At 40.5% G+C, this 20,949-nt stretch overlaps 1 protein-coding gene across 3 annotated transcripts in view; it reads left to right on the top strand.

The window, feature by feature from the left end:
• Positions 1-752: 752 nt before the first annotated feature.
• GSK3B (glycogen synthase kinase 3 beta) overlaps positions 753-20,949 on the top strand; it is a 296,701-nt gene continuing 276,504 nt past the window's right edge. The window contains exon 1 of one of the 3 annotated variants that reach the window (XM_023551754.2): positions 753-1,337. In XM_023551754.2, the coding sequence (XP_023407522.1) occupies positions 1,250-1,337 (88 nt within the window). In that variant the 5' untranslated portion in view covers positions 753-1,249. The remainder of the gene's footprint in view (positions 1,338-20,949) is intronic. The other 2 variants (XM_003412978.4, XM_003412977.4) reach the window with 2 other exon arrangements.

Raw genomic sequence — 20,949 nt, 5'->3', positions numbered from 1 at the left:
CTCTCCAATTGGCTCTTCAGGGCGATCGGCTTTTTCCGGGAGGAGCCGCAAACAAACGACGCCCGTGATTGGCCCCGCTCGGGCTTCGGCTCCCCAGCCGAAGGGGGCGGGCGCGGGGCTCGGCCGGCGATTCCCAGACGCCTGTTACGCGGGCGGCGGGGCGCTGGGCGGTGTAAGGCTGGGTGGGGGAGGAAGGAGGCGGAGGACGAGCAGGAGGGGGGAGGGGGCGCGGCGAGGAGCTAGGCGACTGCGCAGACGGCTCGCCTCACACAGAGCAGCCCCCGAGCCGGGCGAATGCGGGCTTGTGCCGCCGCCGCCGCCGCCGCAGCCCGGGCCGAGTGACAAAGGAAGGAAGGAAGGAAGGAAGCGAGGAGGAGCCGGCCCGCAGCCGCTGACAGTGCTCCGGGCTGGGGCCGCAGCGCGGACGCTTCCTGAGCGGACGCCGAGCCGAGGCGAGGGCCGGGAGGGCGGCCGCGCTGGGGCCGCGGACGGGGAGGGGGCCCCGAGGGACGGAAGCGGCGGCCGCGTTCCCATGTCCCCCGCGTATGGGGAGCAGCCGAGGAGCCGCTGCCTGGGGTCTGAAGGGAGCTGCCTCCGCCGCCGCCGCCGCCATGGCCGCTGGATCCAGCCGCCGCCTGCAGCTGCTCCTGGCGCAATGAGGAGGGGAGCCGCCAGCGCCGCCGCCGCCGCCCGCGTCTGAGCGCCTCGCCCTCGGCCGCCGCCGCCGCCGCCGGGCCCGTCTCCAGGCCGCCGGGGCCGCAGCGCTTCCCGTGGCCTCGCCGAGCCACCCCCTCCCCCTGCTCCCCTCCCCCCGCGGCCGGCGGGAGACTCGTGATCCTTCCGCCGCTTCCCTTCTTCATTGACTCGGAAAAAAAATCCCCGAGGAAAAGACAATCTTCACAGGACTTATTTTCAATCAAGTATTTGCCCTGCTGCACGTGATAGGTATTTTTTAGGAGCTTTCTTTTTTCCTCCCCGCCTCCTCCCTGAAAGGGAGGGAGAAGAATTGTATTTTTTTCACCCAAATCATCTATATGTTAAATATCTATACCGATCTGTCTTGAAGGAGAAATCCATCTTTTTTTTTTTTTTAATAATATAAAAGGAGTGCAAAGCCAAGAGGACGAAGTCTTTTTCTTTTTCCCGGGGAGAACTTAATGCTGCATTTATCATTAACCTAACACCCCAACATAAAACAATAGGAAGACAAGAGGAAGGAAGGAAAAGGTGATTCGGGAAGAGAGTGATCATGTCAGGGCGGCCCAGAACCACCTCCTTTGCGGAGAGCTGCAAGCCAGTGCAGCAGCCTTCAGCTTTTGGCAGCATGAAAGTTAGCAGTGAGTATTGATTTTAATTTACAACCCTTTCTCCACGTCGCCCTTAAAATAAGAAACCTTGAAATAGGATTTTAAGGGACTAGACTTGGTAAGAGGCAACCTGGTAATGGAAAAGGATAGAACCTGTCTTCAGTCTAGGATGAGGCAGCTCCCTCTTTTCTCCTCCCAAACCCCTCCCCCGGTCTTATTAACCTTGAATGACAGAATGGGATTTTTTACTTGGATCATTCGATTTGAAACACTGCTTATACTTTTCTTGGCTGTTGTTAGTCCGCTTCACCAAGTGCTTGAGTGTTTGCTCGTTAAAACAGTGATGGAAAGTGTTTACTTGTTCATCCTTTTGAATAAAGAGAAGGACAGGACTTGATTCGTAAACCATTATGCACATTTGCAGAGTGGATGTCTTTTGGCGCATTTTAGTTAGCGCAGCTCTCAGGGGTCATCATAGTTTTGCATATTTAATGGAGACACTAAAAGTCCCAATCTCCTAACCTTTTTTTTCTTGCCTGTGCGACTATACAGAGTATTTGTTCTCCACCCTGCGGGCTGAACTTACTCAGTGACCAGCGGTCACGTTTGGAGGCAGCCTTGGTTCCTCCTCTGGAAGGGGCCCGGGGAGCCCACAGATGGGAGCACCCCTGCTCGCATTGTCTTCAGTTGTTTAAGTGGTTGAATGTGCTATCGTTAATTTTTCCGTTTTGACACATTCGCAGTTTGCCACTGTATAATTTATGTTTCATCAAAAGGCAACTTGGAAGTAGGTCCCAGTTTCGACTGAGGTTTGTAGTAAACCGAATTGCCAAATAACTGTCACTGACGCATTGCTATCTAAGTTCGCGTTCCCAAAATTGAATTGCATTTGTTACTTGTTCCAGGGGGTCCCTTTTTAGGGCTATTTAAGATACTCTTTCAGTGGTTTCCTCACATTTAGATAATACGGACTTAGTTATAAGACTATCGATTTAGCCCTTCCATCATAACTTTTGCAGAATGCTGTGGTCCTGGATATAAGAGGAATATTTGGGCTGTGTTCAGAGTTGTCGCCAGGCTGTATGTACTCTCGTGCCTGGTTTGTGCAGAAAAGTTGAGGTTCTTGAAGTGGTTGGTTTAAGGAATATAACATTGTTCCAACGTATCACAGTTTGTGGAGATGTTTATTGTATCTTTGATAATGGTGTCTAATGACAACTTATTTAAATATACTTACAGAATTTGATAAGCATGTGTAGGTGGTTTTCTTTATTCCTGAACAAAAGGGATACGCTGAGGGCAAAGGCAAACCATTTTGTTGCTTAGAGGAACTGAAGAAGTGAGATATTAAAAGTACATGCTGGCTTGTGAAATTGACTATATCCTTAAGCAACATAAAATGATCGCTTTTAATTGAATTCAAAATTTCAAATCATGTTGGCTTTTGGAACTTGCCTGAAACAGGGTAGGCCAAGGTAATAGCTGAATGGGAGATTTTTTTTGAAAGTTAATTTTTTTCCCCCCTAGTGACTAGCTAATAGAGAATGCAGTGACTAGTAGAGAAGAGGGAAGCTGATGCATCTTTCAGGGAAGGGTCAAGCTTTCTAGGCATTTCATGGGGTCATTTGAAAGGAATATTTAAAAATTCTGGCGTAATTTTCAGCTATGATGAAGCAAATCTTATAATAGCTGCCTAAGAGCCTCTTGTGGTACTGGAGTGTTTGTACGTTTTACATCTTGGTAACATAGTTTAAAAATCACTTGAGATCAATTTTAGGTAATTAACTCATTAGATTTATTTCAGAGAGCAAAATAAAATATCCTATAATGCTAAGCTTTTGGGCTTTTCGTTTCGTTTCCAGGATTTTCTTTGCTTTCCTAATTCTTGGTATTGTGATGTTGACTGAGGATGGAGTAGCTTTTATAAAGTATGTAAAGAGTGTGATTTTCTGTTATTGTATAGGTCAACTAAACATTTAAAAATTAGGAGTTTAATGCTAATTATGTGTTTTTGATAACTTTGACTCTAAGGACATTTTAGAAGAAAGAGGAGTTAAGCATTTTCTGAGTGCTAGCGTTCTAAGGAACTTCTGCTCAAAAGAGAGATACGTAAGACATTGTGGTCCTTAGACTCAAGAGCTTCTGAGAAAGAAGATGAAAACAATAGCGTGATGACTGCAAGATGATAAAAGATAAGTCCCATCCTTTGTTCTGAGGGACAAAGAGTTGAGGGGTGAGGCTGATGGGTTGGAGAGGGAAGACATCCTGTGGAAGGTGCTTTTGAAGACTGGTGTTAAAGGAGGCAGTAACTTGAATTGATAGCGAAGCCTGAGGGATTCTAGGTGGAAGGAATGGACCGAGGCTCAGGCGGTGATTTTTGTATGGGAGACAGCAAGGAAGTTGGCAAATCTGAATTAAAGAGGACTAAGTATGTTTTTTTAAGTAAGAAAATAGGAAGCGCTGGAAGTTGAGAAATATAGGAAGGCTAGCTGGTGGACGGCAGAGGGGACCTGTAAGAGTTTAGTAGAGGTTCAGGAGATGATTGGGGGTCACTGTAGGTTGCCGTACAAGATACTCGAAGATGATTTGGGCAGCTGAGTTGATTGGTTAGAGTAGAGAGACATTAGAGCTGTTGTTTTAGGGAGATGTTAGGGTATGGTGGCGCAGCGGTTAAGAGCTCGGGCACTAACCAAAAGGTCAGCAGTTCGAATCTACCAGCCACTCCTTGGAAACTTTACAAAAAATAAAACAAAACCCAGTGCCGTTGAGTCGATTCCGCCTTATAGAGACCCTATAAACTTCACAGGGTAAGAAACCTTACAGGGCAGTTGTACTCTGTCCTATGTAGGGTCGCTGCGAGTCAGAATTAACTTCAGTGTGACGGGTTTGGTTTGGGTTCTGTCAGGGTGTGATGTGAATGATGACGGAATAACATAAAACGTGAAAATGGGATGAAAACAGATTTAAGAGACTGTGAGTGAAGAACTGGCAGGATTTTGGGATGGATTGAAAGGGGATATTTGTGAAGGACTCAGGAGTTAAAAATAAACTCTGATGTTATTGGTCTGGAAGACTTGAACGCTGAGTTATATTGTTAATTGTAACGGGAAAGTTGAGAAGGTGCTGAGACGAGAGGGTAGATGAGTTCACATTTTGTTATTTAATATACAATAGGTTCTCTTGAACTTCAGCAGACAGTAGTTACTGGCAGTGATATTTAACTTCCCAGACTATTAATTGAAGTTTCTAAATTTCCTATGCCTAAAAATGTTGGATTTATATTTGGGAGCAGTAAAACTAAAGGTTTTTATTTAAATGCTTTCCTTTGAAACCCTAAAATAGAAAACAACTTTTAGAGTAATTCAAAAGTTACACACTTGAAACCTAGTTGTAGTAGTTTAGTGGTAGTTTAATTGAAGACAGTGAGAATATTTTTTTGATTAAACGGTGACTTAAAATTTTTAGGTATTTGATATGTCCTTTAATTTAATCTTTGGGACATGCTTAAAACTTGTTTTTCTTAATGATTATTTTTAGGTAAGCCTTGCATTTAAAATAATAGTTAGAATAGTAATCATATTAGCCTTTACTTGATTTATGAAGGCTCCAGCAGAAATTATGAGTTGATTCTGTAACACGTATTTTGCCTTGTTTTTTGTTGAGGACTTTATCCCAGGTTTAAATCAGTATATTTGAATTTATTTTTTTACTTTGGTGAAACCAGTGTTTCTTTTTTTATTTACATCCTGGTTCAGGTGTTATTAAAGAAATGTTAGTATACTTACAGTTAGTTCCTCAGAATCACCTATTTTACTCACAATAGAGAACTGTAAGGGACTGTGTATGGCAGTTTAGGTTAAAATATTACTAGTAAACCCCTTTGGCATACCATTGGAGAAAATTTAGCTAATTGTCTAGGTTTAATCTAAGACTTGGAAAGAGGAAAATAAGTCAGTGAGTGTCACTTAAGGTGTTTGCTCTTGTAACCTTTTTTTTAGATCAAACCTTTTCTTAATGAAGAGAATAATAAATAGTAGTTGTGTAACATTCTGCATTATTAATTAGTGTGATTAAAACCAAAGAGCAAGAAGCGACTTAGAGTTCCTCTGTTTCCTAGAGAAGTTTATCCTCTTCGCGACTCTTAAAGGTTATTAAACTTAGCCACTTTCTTGATTTTCCACGTTAACGTGGATGAGAGCTCGTGTGTGAGACTGAATTCCAAAGCCTTATTTTAATCAAGTTTTCATGTCTTTTCCAACCAAACTCATCTAGAGTTATTAAAACAGTATAGCATTCATATCAGCGTTGAATCCTCTCTTGTCGCATGTATCTGTAAAATACTGATTGTGAAACGACCACAAGGCATGGGCACTAAGGAAGAACTTCAAGAGAACTCAGAGATTCGCAGATCAGTTTATGGCTGATGGAGAACTGCATTTGGTAAATGAAATGACATTTTCTCATTTCCCTGTCATAGTTCAGTTGAAAATCAGGGTTTGCACCCTGTACTGTCTGTCCCTTGTACCAGACTTGAGTTGCAGGTGTTGGGTACAATTTTGGAGAAACAACAAGGCTAGGGAAGCCAGAGTTTTTTAAGTGCCAGGGACAGATTCTGAGACTGGAGAAGCTCTATTTTTGTGTGTACATTATGTACAGAGAAGGCAGTGAAACATGTTATTTGCTGACCCTAGTATAGTCAATATTCTGGTGACGTAGTGGTTAAGAGCTAGAGTTCCATACTTTTTAATAAGACTCAATGGGCTTGTGTGAGACAGAGATGGGGATAGGCAGGATGTGAGACTGGTGCCTCTGGGGATGCTCCACCCTACAATGGAGAATGAAGGGGCAGAGCACGTGACTGTGACAGGAGTATCTGCTGGCACTAACAGGACCAACCTGCTTCCCCAGGTACTGTTTGACATAACCACTGTGAGTAAATGGATTTGTTGCAGTGTTTAACATTATTTTCTAGCTGATTTTTTTTTTTTTGGATGGAGAGGGGAATCTTCTATGATTTCAAGAATAAAAAATATTTTCATGGTTTCACTGTTTTTAAAGTAGAAGTTGCAGTCTTTGTTTCTGTCTTGGGTTAGGTTTCTTGATCATACGGATTGTCTTGGAAAATGGTTGAATGTGATGTAGTAATGTATATTTATATAAAAACTTGCGCGAATAGTACAGGAAGGAAAAACTGGCAATAGAGCTAGAGGAGGACAGTTGTTTTCCCAAAGGTTTCCTACCGTTAAATTGATTAAAGGGCTCTTCTTTTTATTACTGAGATTTTATTCTAGTTTTTATTAAATGAATTAATACCAGCCCATGATGGACGTCCAGTAAATTAGTATTCTAACATGTGCTAGTGTCTGTAATACGCTTGGTTGGGTACAAGATACAAAGACACAGCTTTGTAGGTGCTGGCTCTCAGTTTACAGTCCCCCTTCCCACTTTGGCTTATATTTCGGGGATAAAGTCCTTTCAGTGGATATGCAAGTTACAGTTCTGTAAATGGCCGAATCTTATATTTTTGTACTGAGTAGTTTTCTTAGCATTTTGCTTTCATCATGTGGAGGCAGTGATGTTTTGTTTTCCTTGAAATTAATTCTCCGAAACCAACTTTTCATTTTGTCTCCAGGGGACCACGGCCAACAGAGGCAGAAATCTGAACCCTTAGCATGTTTTCTTACCATGATGGTTTGAAGATGTTAATTTTTGATCGTCCTTTTATATCAGCCAAGTGATAAAAATAAATATAATTTTGAGGAAGTAGGAACAAGATAAGAAATATTCTTCATTTTTCTAGAAACTTGTTTTTTAGTTGATTGTATGATTTAAATGAACTCACAGGTCCAGTATTGAATAGGCTTGCACTAAAACAAGAAAGGTGGTAGGCAGGTGAAAATATTAACAGGATTGTCACAAAATAGTCATATTACATTTTTACATAGTAAAAACTTTAGTCTTTTCATTACCATTAAGTGTATCATGGCTCAGTCCTCCATTTAGGAAGCTAAAAATAAATAAATCACTTTCATAGAAAGTAGCAATAAGTAATACTGTCTATACCTTGCACTTGAATCTCCCTTATAGAAAGGCCTCTAAATATAAGGACTCATACAGTAAATAAGGAGCCTGGTGGTATAATGGTTAAGCACTCAGCTGCTAACTGCAGGGTCGGTGATTTGAACGTACCAGCCACTCCACGAGAGAAAGATGTGGCCGTCTGCGTCTGCAAAGACTGCAGCCTTTGAAATGCTGTGGGGCAGGTCTACCCTGTACTACAGGGTTGCCGTGAGCTGTAATCTGCTCAGCGGCAGCGAGTTTTTTTTTGGTATACGATTAATACAGAAGTTCTTGGGTAGCATAAACAGTCACGTGCTTGGCTACTAGCTGAAACGTTGGCCATTCCAACCCATCCGGAGGTGCATTGGAAGACAGGCCTGCGGAACCCTGTGGATTACAGTTCTACTCTGCACATACGGAATTGCATGAGTTGAAATTGAGTTGACAGCATCTAACAGTAGTTCACTCTGCCAAATTCTTTACACAGCATATCTCATTTTAATCATTCACAACACCGCTATGAAGTTGTCGTTAGGTGCTGTCAGGTGGGTTCCGACTCACAGTGACCCCGGGTACAACAGAAGGAAACACTGCCCGATCCTGCGCGATCCTCACAGTCATTGCTGTGTTTAAGATCATTACTGCAGCCACTGTGTCTGTCCATCTCGTTGAGAGTCTTCCTCTTTTCTTTTGAATCTCTACAGAGCGTGATGTTCTTCTCCAGGGACTAGTCCCTGCTGTTAACGTGTCCAAAGTAAGTGAGACGAAGTCCTCCCATCCTTGCTTCTAAGAAGCATTCTGGCTGTACGTCTTCCAAGACAGATTTGTTTGTTCTTCTGGCAGTCCGTGGTATATTCAGTATTCTGGTCGCGTAGTGGTCAGGAGCTATAGCTGCTAACTAAAAGGTCGGTAGTTTGAATCCACCAGGTGCTCCTGGAAACTCTATGGGGCAGTTCTCCTGTGTCCTGTAGGGTCGCTGTCAGTCGGAATCAACTCAGTGGCAATGGGTTTGGGTTTTTTTTTTTTAGTATTCTTTGCCAAAACCATAATTAAGTGTATCAGTTTTTCTTTGATCTTTCATATTCATTGGTCAGCTTTTGCATGTGTATGACATGATTGAAAATACCATGGTTTGGGTCAGTCGCGCTTTAGTCCGCAAGGTGACATCTGTGCTTTCTAATCCGTGAACGTGGTCTTTTGTAGTAAATTTGCTCAGTGCAGTACATCATTTGATTTCTTGATTGCTGCTTCCACGGGCGTTGATTGTGAGTCGAAATAAAATTAAATCCTTGACAACGTCAGTATTCTCTCCATTTATCACGATGCTGCTTATTGTTCCAGTTGTAAGGATTTTTGTTTTTTTTAATGTTGAAGTGTAATACTGAAGGCTGACTTACTCCAATCCTGATGCTGTGCTCTTCTTCATATAGTCCAGCTTTTTGGATTGTTTGCTCAGCATACAGTTTGAATAAGGAGACAACCCTGATGCACACCTTTCCTGATTTTAAACCACACAATATCCCCTTGTTACGTTTGAATGACTGCCTCTTGGTCGATGCACAGGTTCCACATGAGCCCAATTAAATATTCTGAAATTCCCATTCTTTGTAATGTTATCCATAATTTATTATGATCCACACAGTTGAATGCCTTTGCATAGTCAATAAAAAAAAACAAAAAACCAAAAGCGAACTCGTTCCCGTCAAGTCAGTTCTGACTCACAGCTACCCTATAGGACAGAGTAGAACTGCCCCATCAATTTCCAAGGAGCGGCTGGTGGATTCAAACTGACTACCTTTTGGTTAGCATCCGAGCTCTTAAACACTGCACCACCAGGGTTCCTTTGCGTAGTCAATAAAACACAGGTAAACTCTTTCTGAAAATCAGAAAAATACTTAACCTGTGCAGCAAATAAGCTAATACTAATACGCCGAGTTTATGGATGAGATAAATGAGATTCAGAGAGGTGAAACAACTTATCCAAGATTTCCTAGCAACTCTGCTAGTATTTAAACCCAGGCATTCTGATTCCAGAGGTCTTGCTGTTTATGGTATATGTTACAGAGAATAGGTTGTGGTTAATTTAACACTTGAATTTTGGAAATATGCTAAAGTGCCTTTTGCTTTTAGGATAGTCTTGCATTGATAATTTAGCGGTATAGGGCTTTGGACAGTGCTGTGGTGTTTTTGACTCTGCAAGCCTTTCATTGTTAATACTTCTTTCAGAATTAGCTCCAGGCGTGCCTGTTAGTACAGTATTTAGCCATTTGTAATTATATTGAAAAAATACTAAATTCTTTCAGGATTTCAGGGAAAACTCCTTAAGAAGTCCATGTTGAGGCTTACGCCAGAATAAGAAGAAAGATAAGTAATACATGGGATTTTTGATTTCATGTTTAGTCAGAGCACCCTTTCTATTGAATAGTGCTGACTGTTCATAAGTAAATCTTGTACATTTCTGAACCCAAGTAACATTAGAATATGATCCTCCAAATTAGCCATTGTTAAGGATTATTATTTATTTTATAAAGTGTTTTAGCCCTTTTTTTTTTTAGATTTTTATTGGGCTTTAAGTGAAAGTTTACAAATCAAGTCAGTCTCTCATACAAAAATTTATGAACACCTTGCTATGTACTCGTAGTTGTTCTCCCTCAGTGAGACAGCACACTCCTTCCCTCCACTCTCTGTATTTTCGTGAGTTCTTTTAGTATTTGATAGCAGACTTCATTCAAGTATTTTTTTGATTATGCAACCAATTAACTAAGTATATATTGGGCATTGACTATGCCTGGAACTGTGAGCTTTCAGTTTTTCTTTTTTTAAAGAATAACAGCTATGCGTCATTACGGAATTGGGTTATTTTCAACCTCACCTTTTCGGAATTGGTTGGTAGTTGAACATCTGGAAGTAAGCCAGAAGAAGCTCCTGAGCAGCGGAAATCAACAAATGGAACATAGTTTTTTTGTAGGTTGGTGCTTTAAGCTTTTAATAGAGGCCTTTAATAATACAAGGTTTTTATTTTTTATTTTACACAGAGTTCTATATATTCAGTTGTCTTTTTGTTTTCCCCGTTAAGTGCTACAAGTTAGAATGGAATGGACGGGCATGGATAATGTTGAGCATCACACATGCCGGAAAGAATAGACAGACAATTCAGGAAAACAAGCACTTTGGGGTTACTTTGTTTAGGGTCACACAGCTCCAGGGGAAATCACTGTGGTAATTGTTCAGATGTCGACCTAGAGGAGGTTAAATTATACCAGCTTTACTCTCCTTTGACGAGATAGGAGGCAGGAAAAGTCTCTCCTGAAGACCTGGGGTTCTGCAATAACATGTTGCTACATTAAACATTCTCTAATTTGTCATCACCCTGCTGGCGTAGTGGTTAAGAGTTTGGCTGCTCACCAAAAGGTCGCAGTTGAAATCCACCAGGTGCTTCTTGGTAACCCTGTGGGGGCAGTTCTGCTCTGTCCTATAGGGTCACTATGAGTTAGAATCCACTTGACAGCAAAGGGCTAAAGTGATGTGGAAGAGAACTGAGTCATCTCAATGGGGTTGGCCAACCTTTAGTTGGATTCAGTGATCCAGGTAAAGGTACTGAAGCTGGTGGTATGGTAGCCCAGGGTATTGTTTCTGGCTCTTTTCTTCCATTGTCCCTCTACAGTTTGTATTACTTAGCAACAGAGTTTCATCTGATTTAAGCTTTGTTGTCTTAATTTTTTCTTCTGTGGTATATGTGGAGTGGAGCCCTGGCGGTGGAGTGGTTGAAAGCTTGGTTGCTAACCAAAAAGGTTGGTAGTTTAAGTCTGCCATTCTCTCCTTGGAAACTCTGTGGGGCAGTTCTGCTGTGTCCTGTAGGGACGCGATGAGTTGGGATCAACTGTGGACTGCACCGGGTTTGATTTGGTTTTCTCTGTGGAGTTCCTGTTTGAATTTAGGCCTGCCCATATCTTTTGTTTGTGGAATGCTTAGAAGGCACTGCATGGAGTCATTTAAGCCTTTTTAATGAATTATGATTAGTTATTTAGAAAGTAACTTTACTAAATATACTTATGGCTTATGTAACGAGAATTAAAAAGGTGGGTATCTTATTAGTTGCTCTGAAGAAAGAGGACAGTCATATCAAGCCATTTTTTCTTCTTTTGGAGGTCTGAGAAATTCTTAAGGGCTTAATTGGCTAATATAACTAAAAAGCTGGATGTTTCTAGATTTCTTTCCAGGGAAAGCTAATATGTCTTCCCTACATGTGGTACCCTCTACATCCCCTTATTCCGTAAAATCAGTTAGTTCTGATTAGCTTGTGTTGAGGTTATTGTAAAGTAAATTGCTACTAGCAGACTTCGGAGTTTGGGGAGGCACCTGAAAAGTCGGAGGTGCTTGAGTTACGCCCCACAGCGACCGACAGTATTACAGGTACGGTTGCTGTTTTACTGCAGTTCCAGACCCTTTACACAATGTATATTGTTTAATTTTTTATTGGGTTATATTGTTTAAACTTGGAAGTGAATGAGGAAGATTTAAATTGGTAGGGATTCAACAATAATATATAATTATACACCGGTATCCCCAGTTTTTGAAAGTTCCCTTTTTGCCATTTCATTTGTATGGAAGACCTACATTAGTACCTGTTTTTGTTAACCCGAAGAGGATTTCTGCTTTTATGAAAAAAGGCGTTCAGTGTTTGTTTTTGCAGCAAGTGGTTGAAGAGGCAGCACGCAGCCCAAGCTGAGAACTTGGTGTCGCCAAGCTCCTTCCCCGGGAACCACACTCGGCATCTCAGCATCGAGCCGCTGTAGCTGTGAACTGTGTCTCTGAGCATCTGTGCTTTGTCTTGATTTATTTTGTTCATCTGTGAGCGAGATATGTCCTGAGGTATTAGAAAAGCATGAGAGAGCTCGTAAGCGTTTTGTGTGTTAATGGTATGGCTTGGTAGGTTATTTTTGGGTCTGGGAATGCTCAAAGTTTTTCTCATACAAATTAACGTAATCGCTTCTTTATTTTATGTCTTTTTGGCTTATGGAGGATTTCATAGGAATGCCGTGCTTTCGGATAGGGGGGGAACCTGTGTATTACATCTGTGTTATAAAAAGTAATAATAATCATAGTGATACTGGTTGGATGTTGTGTGCTAGACAGTTACATGCTTATTTCATTTACACATTTTACTTTAAATTAAAAAAATATACTCAACGTGATTCAGACTTGAGAAGGTATTCGGTGAAGCCTTTCTCCTGCTCCTCCTTTGCAGTTCTCTTTCTTAGAGATAGCTAGCATTCCAATATTTTGTATATCCTTCCATGGTATTCTTTGTATTATAGGAAAATAAGGTAATATATATGTTTTTCTCCATTTCGAAAAATAGGTGGCATACTTTATGTACACATTTTGATTTTTCCCCCACTTAATGTATATTGGAGGTTGTTCCATATCAATTCATGAAACATACTTTTTTCTCCTTTTTAAAAAAATTAGTTTAATAGTATTCTTTTGTATGAACATACTCACTTATTTAACTTGTTGTTTCCAGGCTTTTACTTTCATGGAATGCAGCAGTGAGTAACACGGAACATGGAATTTTATACATGTCAACACATCTATAGATTAAATTCGTAAAAGTGTAATTGCTAAATCCAAGATGATGAAATAGGTGGAATTTCGGGAAAAAAGTAGGTTCCTTTGATTTTTAATATGAACAGGCTTACTAGTTTGTCAGTTGTTTAAGGGTAGGAGCTGTATTCTCCCCGTGGTTCTCAGAACAGTACTCGGCATATAGCAATAAATATATTAATTGTGGAAAACAGGAAGTATGAAAATATCAGCCCTTTTCTCACAACGGAGAGATTACCAAAGTGTTTCGATAGGCTTACGATTTTTTCTTTTTTTGGCTTTTCTTTTTGAAGCTGAAAATGTGCCATGTCAGTTGTTGTTGCGAGCCACTGTTGATTTGGCTCCTGACTCGCGGTAACCCCATGCACAATGGACTGTTGTGATCTGTAGGATTTTCATTGGCTGATTTTCAGATGTAGGTTGCCAGGCCTTTCTTCCTAGTTTGTCTTAGCCCAGAAGCTCCGCTGAAGCCTATTCAGCATCATGGAAAGGCACAGTCCTCCAGTGACGGAAGGGTGGTGGCTGTGTGTGATGTACACTGGTTGGGAGTCAAACACGGTCTCTCACGTGGGAAGGTGTAAATTTTACCATTGAAACACGAGTACCTTCACCATATCAGTGTTCATATGGTAAAGAAATTGTTGCTGTTGTTAGGTGCCCTCGAGTCGGTTCTGACTCACAGCAACCCTGTGTACAATAGAAAGAGACACTGCCCAGTCCTGCGTCCTCACAATCGTCATAACGCTAGAGCCCATTGTTTCATTCACTGTGTCAGTCCATCTCACTGAGGGTCTTGCCCTTTTTCATTGACCCTCTACTCTACCGAGCATGATGTCCTTTTCCAGGGACTGGTCCCTCCTGATAACATGTCTAAAGTATAGGAGATAAAGTCTTACCATCCTCCCTTCTAAGGAGCATTCTGTCTGTACTTCTTCCAAGACAGATTTGTTCATTCTTCTGGGAGTATATTCAGTATTCTTCCCCAACACCGTAATTCAAAGACATCAATTCTTCTGTCTTATTCATTATCCAGCTTTCACATGCATATGAGGTGATTGAAAACACCCACGGTTGGGTCAGGCGCACCTTAGTCCTTAAGGTGACATCTTTGCTCTTCAACACCTTAAAGAGGTCTTTTGCAGCAGATTTGCCCAGTGCAACGCATCATTGGGTTTCTTGGCTGCTGCTTCCGTGGGTGTTGATTGTGGAGCCAAGTAAAATGAAGTCATTTACAACTTCAAAATGATAGAGAGGAGGTAGGTAGAATCTAAGTTTTAAAAGGGCATTGTTTTTTGTCTTTGTTTTACTCATTTAAGTGCCTAGAGTGGTGCTTGGCACATGTCGTTGTGACTCAATAGTGGTTTTATGCATAAGAGAACAGAACGTCACCCTCCCTGGGCCATCTCCACAGTCGTCGGTGTTTGCGTCCGTTCTTGTGGCTGTTTTATCAGTCCATCTCATCGAGGGTTTCACTTGTTTTTGCCGACCCTCTGCCAAACACGATGTCCTTTTCTAGCCGTTGGTCTTTCCTGATGATGCGGCCAAAGTGAGCAGAAGTCTTTCCATCCTCACTTCTAAGATCAAGGCTGATTTTTTCATTCTCCTGATTGTTCACGGTATATTCAGCATTCTTTGCCAACACTATGGTTTGAATGCGTCAGTTCTTCTGTCTTTGTTTTTCATTGTCCAGCTTCGCGTGTGTACGAGGTGATTGAAAAGATACTGGTTGGGTCAGGCACACTTTCTTTAGACATCAAAATGACTACTTTGCTTTTAAAAACTTAAAGAGATCTTTTACAGCATACTTTCCCAAAGCAATATGTTGTTTCATCTTTTAAAAAAAATTTTTATTGTGCTTTAAGTGAAAGTTTACAAATCAAGTCAGTCTCTCACACAAAAACTTCATATACACCTTGCTACATACTCCTAATTGCTATACTCCTTCCCTCCGCTCTATTTTTTAATGTCCATTTGGCCAGCTTCTGACCCCTTCTGCTGGCTCATTTCCCCTCCAGACAGGAGATGCCCACATAGTCTCGTGTGTTTTCTTGATCCAAGAAGCTCATTCTTCACCAGTGTCATTTTCTATTCCATAGTCCAGTCCAATCCCTGTCTGAAGAGTTGGCTTTGGAAATGGCTCCTGTTTGGGGACCATGACTTCTGGGGTCCTTCTAGTCTCAGACCACTAAGTCTGATCTCTTTATGAGAATTTGGGGTCTGCATCCTACTGCTTTCCTGCTCTCTCAGGGGCATTCTGTTGTGTTCCCTGTCAGGGCAGTCATTCGTTGTAGCCGGGCACCATTTAGCTCTGCTGGTCTCAAGCCAATGCAGCCTCTGGTTTATGTGGTCCTTCCTGGGTTACCTGTCTTTTGGGCTCGTAATTACCTTGTGTCCTTGGTGTTCTTCATTCTCCTTTGCTTCAGGTTGGTTGAGACCCATTGATGCATCTTAGATGGCTGCTTGCTAGCGTTTAAGACCCCAGAAGCCACTCTCCAAAGTGGGATGCAGAATGTGTTCTTAATAGATTTTATTATGCCAGTTGACTTAGATGTCACCTGCAACCATGGTCCCCAAACCCCTGCTCCTGCTACGCTGGCCTTCGAAGCATTCAGATTATTCAGGAAACTTCTTTGCTTTTAGTTTAGTCCAGTTGTGCCGACCTCGCCGGTATTGTGTGTTGTCTTTCCCTTCACGTTAAATAATTATTATCTACTATCTAATTTTTTTTTAGTGAAAACCCCTCTCCCCCCTCTCCTAACCATCAAAGAATATTTTCTTCTTTGTTTAAACTGTTTCTTCAGTTACTATAATAGTGGTCTTTTACACTATGTGTCCCTTTGCAGTTGACTGATTTCACTCTGCATGATGCCTTCCAGATTCCTCCATGTTATGAAATGTTTCATGGATTCATCCTTGTTCTTTATCGATGCGTATTATTCCATTGTGAATATACCATAATTTATTTATCCATTCATCCGTTGATGGGCACCTTGGTTGCTTCCATCTTTTTGCTATTGTAAACAGCGCTGTAATGAACATGGGTGTGCATATATCTGTTTGTGTAAAGGCTCTTAATTCTCTAGGATATGTTCCAAGGAGTGGGATTGCTGGATTGTATGGTAATTCTGTTTCTAGTTTTTTAAGGAAGTGCCAAATCGATTTCCAAAGTGGTTGTACCATCTTAACATTCCCACCTGAAACCCATTACAGTCAGGTTTGATTCCGACTCATAGCGACCCTATAGGACAGAGTAGGACTGCCCCATAGAGTTTCCAAGGGGTGCCTGGCGGATTTGAACTGCCGACGTTTAGGTTAGCAGCCTTAGCACTTAACCACTACACCACCAGGGTTTCCACATTCCCACCGGCAGTGTATAAGTATTCCAGTCTCCCCACAACCTCTCCAGCATTTATTTTGTGTTTTTTGGATTAACCTCAGCCTTTTTGGAGTGAGATGGAATCTCATTGTCATTTTGATTTGCATTTCTGTAATGGCTAGTGGTCTCGAGCATTTCCTCATGTATCTGTTAGCTACCTGAATGTCTTCTTTAGTGAAGTGCCTGTTCATATCCTTTGCCCGTTTTTTAATTGGGTTATTTGTCTTTTTGTAGTTGAGTTTTTGGAGTATCATGAAGATTTTATAGATCAGATGCTGATCGGAAATGGCACAGCTGCAAACTTTTTCCCAGTCTGTAGGTAGTCTTTTTACTCTTTTGGTGAAGTCTTTAGATGAGCATAGGTGTTTGATTTTTAGGAGCTCCCAGTTATCTAGTTTCTCTTCTGCATTGTTAGTAATATTTTGTATACTGTTTATGCCATGTATTAGGGCTCCTAGTGTTGTCCCTGTTTTTTCTTCCATGATCTTTATTGTTTAGATTTTATGTTTAGGTCTTTGGTCCATTTTGAGTTTGTTTTTGTGCATGGAGTGAGGTGTGGGTCTTGTTTCATTTTTTTGCAGATGGATATCCAGTTATGCCAGCACCATTTGTTAAACAGACTATCTTTTCCCCATTTAACTGACTTTGGGCCTTTGTTAGATATTGGCTGCTCATATGTGGATGGATTTATGCCTGGATTCTCAGTTCTGTTCCATTGGTCTATGTATCTGTGTTGTACCAGTGCCAGGCTGTTTTGACTACTGTGGTGGTATAATAGGTTCTTAAAATCAGGTAGAGTGAGGCCTCCCACTTTGTTCTTTTTCAGTAATGCTTTACTTACCTGGGACCTCTTTCCCTTCCATATGAAGTTGGTGATTCGTTTCTCCATCTCATTAAAAAATGTTGTTGGGATTTGAATTGGAATTGCATTGTATCTGTATATTGCTTTTGGTAGAATAGACGTTTTTACAATGTTAAGTCTTCCTATCCACAAGCAAGGTATGTTTTTCCACTTATGTAGGTTTCAATGGGCAATGGGCTGTAGGTCTCTTGGTTTCTTGTGGTAGTGTCTTGTAGTTTTCTTTGTATGACAGTCTTTTACATCTCTGGTAAGATTTATTCCTAAGTGTTTTATCTTCTTGGGGGCTACTGTAAATGATATTGATTTGGTGATTTCCTCCTCGATGTTGTTTTTGTTGGTATAGAGGAATCCTATTGACTTTTGTATGTTTATCTTGTTTCCCAATACTCTGCTGACGTATTAGTTTCTGTAGTTTTCTTGAGGATTCTCTAGAGTTTTCTGTGTATAAGATCATGTCATCTGCAAATAGAGATACTTCTCCTTCTTCCTTACCAATCTGGGTGCTCTGGCTAGGACCTTCAACACAATGTTGAATAAGAGTGGTGATAAAGGGCATCTTTGTCTGGTTCCCGATCTCAAGGGGAATGATTTCAGACTCTCTCCATTTAGGATGATGTTGGCTGTTGGCTTTGTATAAATGCCCATTATTATGTTCAGGACTTTTCCTTCTATTCCTATTTTGCTGAGAGTTTTTGTCATGAATGGGTGTTGAGCTTTGTCAAATGCCTTTTCTGCATCAGTTGATAAAATCATGTGGTTCTTGTCTTTTGTTTTATTTATATGATGGATTACATTAATTGTTTTTCTGATGTTGAACCATCCCTACATATCTGATATGAATCCCACTGGTCATGGTGAATTTTTTTTTTCTGATATGTTGTTGAATTCTCTTGGCTAGAATTTTGTTGGGGATATTTGCGTCTAAGTTTATGAGGGATATAGGTGTGTAATTTTTTTTTTTTTTTTGTGGAGTCTCTACCTGGTTTTGGTATCAGGGATATGCTGGCTTCATAGAATGAGTTTGAGAGTATTCCTTCCTTTTCTATGCTCTGAAATATCTTTAGTACTAGTGGTGTTAACTCTTCTCTGAAAGTTTGGTAGAACTCTCCAGGGAAGCTGCCTGGGCCAGGGCTTTTTTTTGTTGGCAGTTCTTTGATTACCTTTTCAATCTCTTCTTTTTTTATGGGTCTACTTAGTTGTTCTACCTCTGTTTGTGTTAGTTTAGGTAGGTATTGTGTTCCTAGTAATGCATCCATTTCTTCTAGGTTTTCAAATTTGTTATAGAGTACAGTTTTTCGTAGTAATCTGATATGATTCTTTTAATTTCAGTTGGGTCTGTTGTAATATCACCCATCTCATTTCTTATTTGTGTTTTTTGCTTCCTCTCCTGTTTTTCTTTTGTCAGTTTGGCCAATGGTTTATCAAATTTGTTAATTTTTTCAGAGAACGAGCTCTTGGTCTTCTTAACTCTTTCAATCGTTTTTCTTTTTTCTATTTCATTTTGTTCTGGTCTAATTTTTATTATTTGGTTTCTTCTGGTGCCTGAGGGTTTCTCTTGTTGCTCTCTTCTCTGTGTTCAAGTTGTAGGGATGATTCTTTGATTTTGGCCCTTTCTTTTTGTGTGTGTGCATTTATTGATATAAATTGACCTCTGGGTGCTGCTTTCATTGTGTTCCAGAGGTTCTGATGGGAAGTGTTTTCATTCTCCGTGGATTCTATGAATTTATTTTGTCCTTCACATCTGCTATAACCCAGTTTTTTTTTGAGCAGGGTATTGATTGGTTAGTTCCAAGTGTTTGATTTCTTCTCCTTGCTTTTTCTGTTACTGATTTCTACTTTTATGGCCTTATGGTCAGAGAAGATGCTTTGTAATATTTCAATATTTTGGATTCTGCTAAGGCTTGCTGTATGACCTAATATGTGGTCTATTCCAGAGAATGGTCCATGTGCATTTGAAAAGAAAGTATACTTGGCTGCTGTTGGGTGGGGTGTTCTGTATATGTCTAGGAGGTCAAGTTAGTTGATGGTGGCATTTGGATCTTCTGTGTTTTTATTGAGCTTCTTTGTGGACGTCCTGGCCTTCACCGAAGGTGGCCTGTTGAAGTCTCCAACTATAATTGTGGAGCTGTCTATCTCACTTTTCAGTGCTGTTAGAGTTAGTTTTATGTATCTTGCAGCCCTGTCATTTGTGTGCATAAATATTTAATATGCAGTGGGTTTTTTTGTTTTGGGTTATATCCTCCTGGTATATTGTCCCTTTAATCATTATATAGTGTCGTTCCTTATCCTTTGTGATGGATTTAACTTTAAAGTCTCATTTGTTGGAAATTAATACTGCTTCTCCTGCTCTTTTTTGATTGTTGTTTGCTTGATATATTTTTTTCCATCCTTTGAGTTTTAGTTTGTGTCTCTAAGTCTAAGGTGTGTCTCTTGTAGGCAGCATATAGATGGATCATGTTTTTTAATCCATTTTGCCACTCTCTGTCTGTTTATTGGTGTGTTTAGTCCATTTACCTTCAGCGTAATTATGGATAGGTATGAGTGAATGGTGTCATTTTGATGTCTTTTTTTGTGTGTTGTTGACAGTTTCTTTTTCCCACTTAGTTTTTTGTGCTGCGTAGTTTATATATTGTCTTTCCCTCTTATTCATTGTTGATTTTGTTTCTGCTGAGTCTCTATTTTTTTCTTGTATTTTGTTTTGATGAGTAGGATACTTAGTCTTCTCTGTGGTTACCTTATTATTTACTCCTATTTTTCTAAGTTTAAACCTAACTTCTATTTCTTTATATTGCCTTGTCTTCCTTTCCGTATGAAAGATCTATGACTATATTTTTTAGTCCCTCTTTATTGTTTTGGAAACCCTGGTTGCATAGTGGTTAAGTGCTACAGCTGCTAACCAAAGGGTCGGCAGTTTGAATCTGCCAGGCGCTCCTTGGAAACTCTACGGGGCAGTTCTGCTCTGTTTCATAGTGTCACTATGAGTCGGAATCGACTTGACGGCACTGGGTTTGGTTTTGGTCTTTATTGTTTTAATGTTGTCTTCTTTTACATAATAACATTACTGTTTCCGTTTTGAGTGTTTTTTTATCTCGATTTATTTTTATGATTTCCCTATCTGGGTTGACATCTGATTGCTCTGTGTAGCGTTCTAGTTGTGGGTTGATATCTGATATTATTGATGTTCTAACCAGAGAACTCCCTTTAGTATTTCTTGTAGTTTTGGTTTGGTTTTTACGAATTCCCTAAACTTCTGTTTATCTGGAAATGTCCTAATTTCACCTATTTGAGAGACAGTTTGGTGGATATATGATTCTTGGCTGGCAGTTTTTTTCCTTCAGTGCTTTATGTAAGTCATCCCATTGCCTTCTCGTCTACATTGTTTCTGCCGAGTAGTCCCAGTGTATTCTTACTGACTCTCCTTTGTAGGTGGCTTTTCCTTTATCCTTAGCTGCTCTTAAAATTCTCTCTTTATCTTTGGTTTTGGCAAGTTCAATTATAATATGTCTTGGTGACTTTCTTTTAAAATCTGCCTAGTGTGGAGAGTTCGATGAGCGTCTTGCATAGATATCTTCTTACCTTTCACTTTGGTTTTGGCAAGTTCAATTATAATATGTCTTGGTGACTTTCTTTTAAAATCTGCCTAGTGTGGAGTTCGATGAGTGTCTTGCATAGATATCTTCTTACCTTTCACAATATCAGGGAATTTTTCTGCCAATACATCTTCAGCATTTCTCACT

This window comes from Loxodonta africana, chromosome 1 (assembly GCF_030014295.1).
Source record: "Loxodonta africana isolate mLoxAfr1 chromosome 1, mLoxAfr1.hap2, whole genome shotgun sequence".
NCBI classification, from domain to species: domain Eukaryota; kingdom Metazoa; phylum Chordata; class Mammalia; order Proboscidea; family Elephantidae; genus Loxodonta; species Loxodonta africana.
Note: the sequence above shows the minus strand (reverse complement) of the source record. Positions and strands in the feature narration are given on the sequence as shown.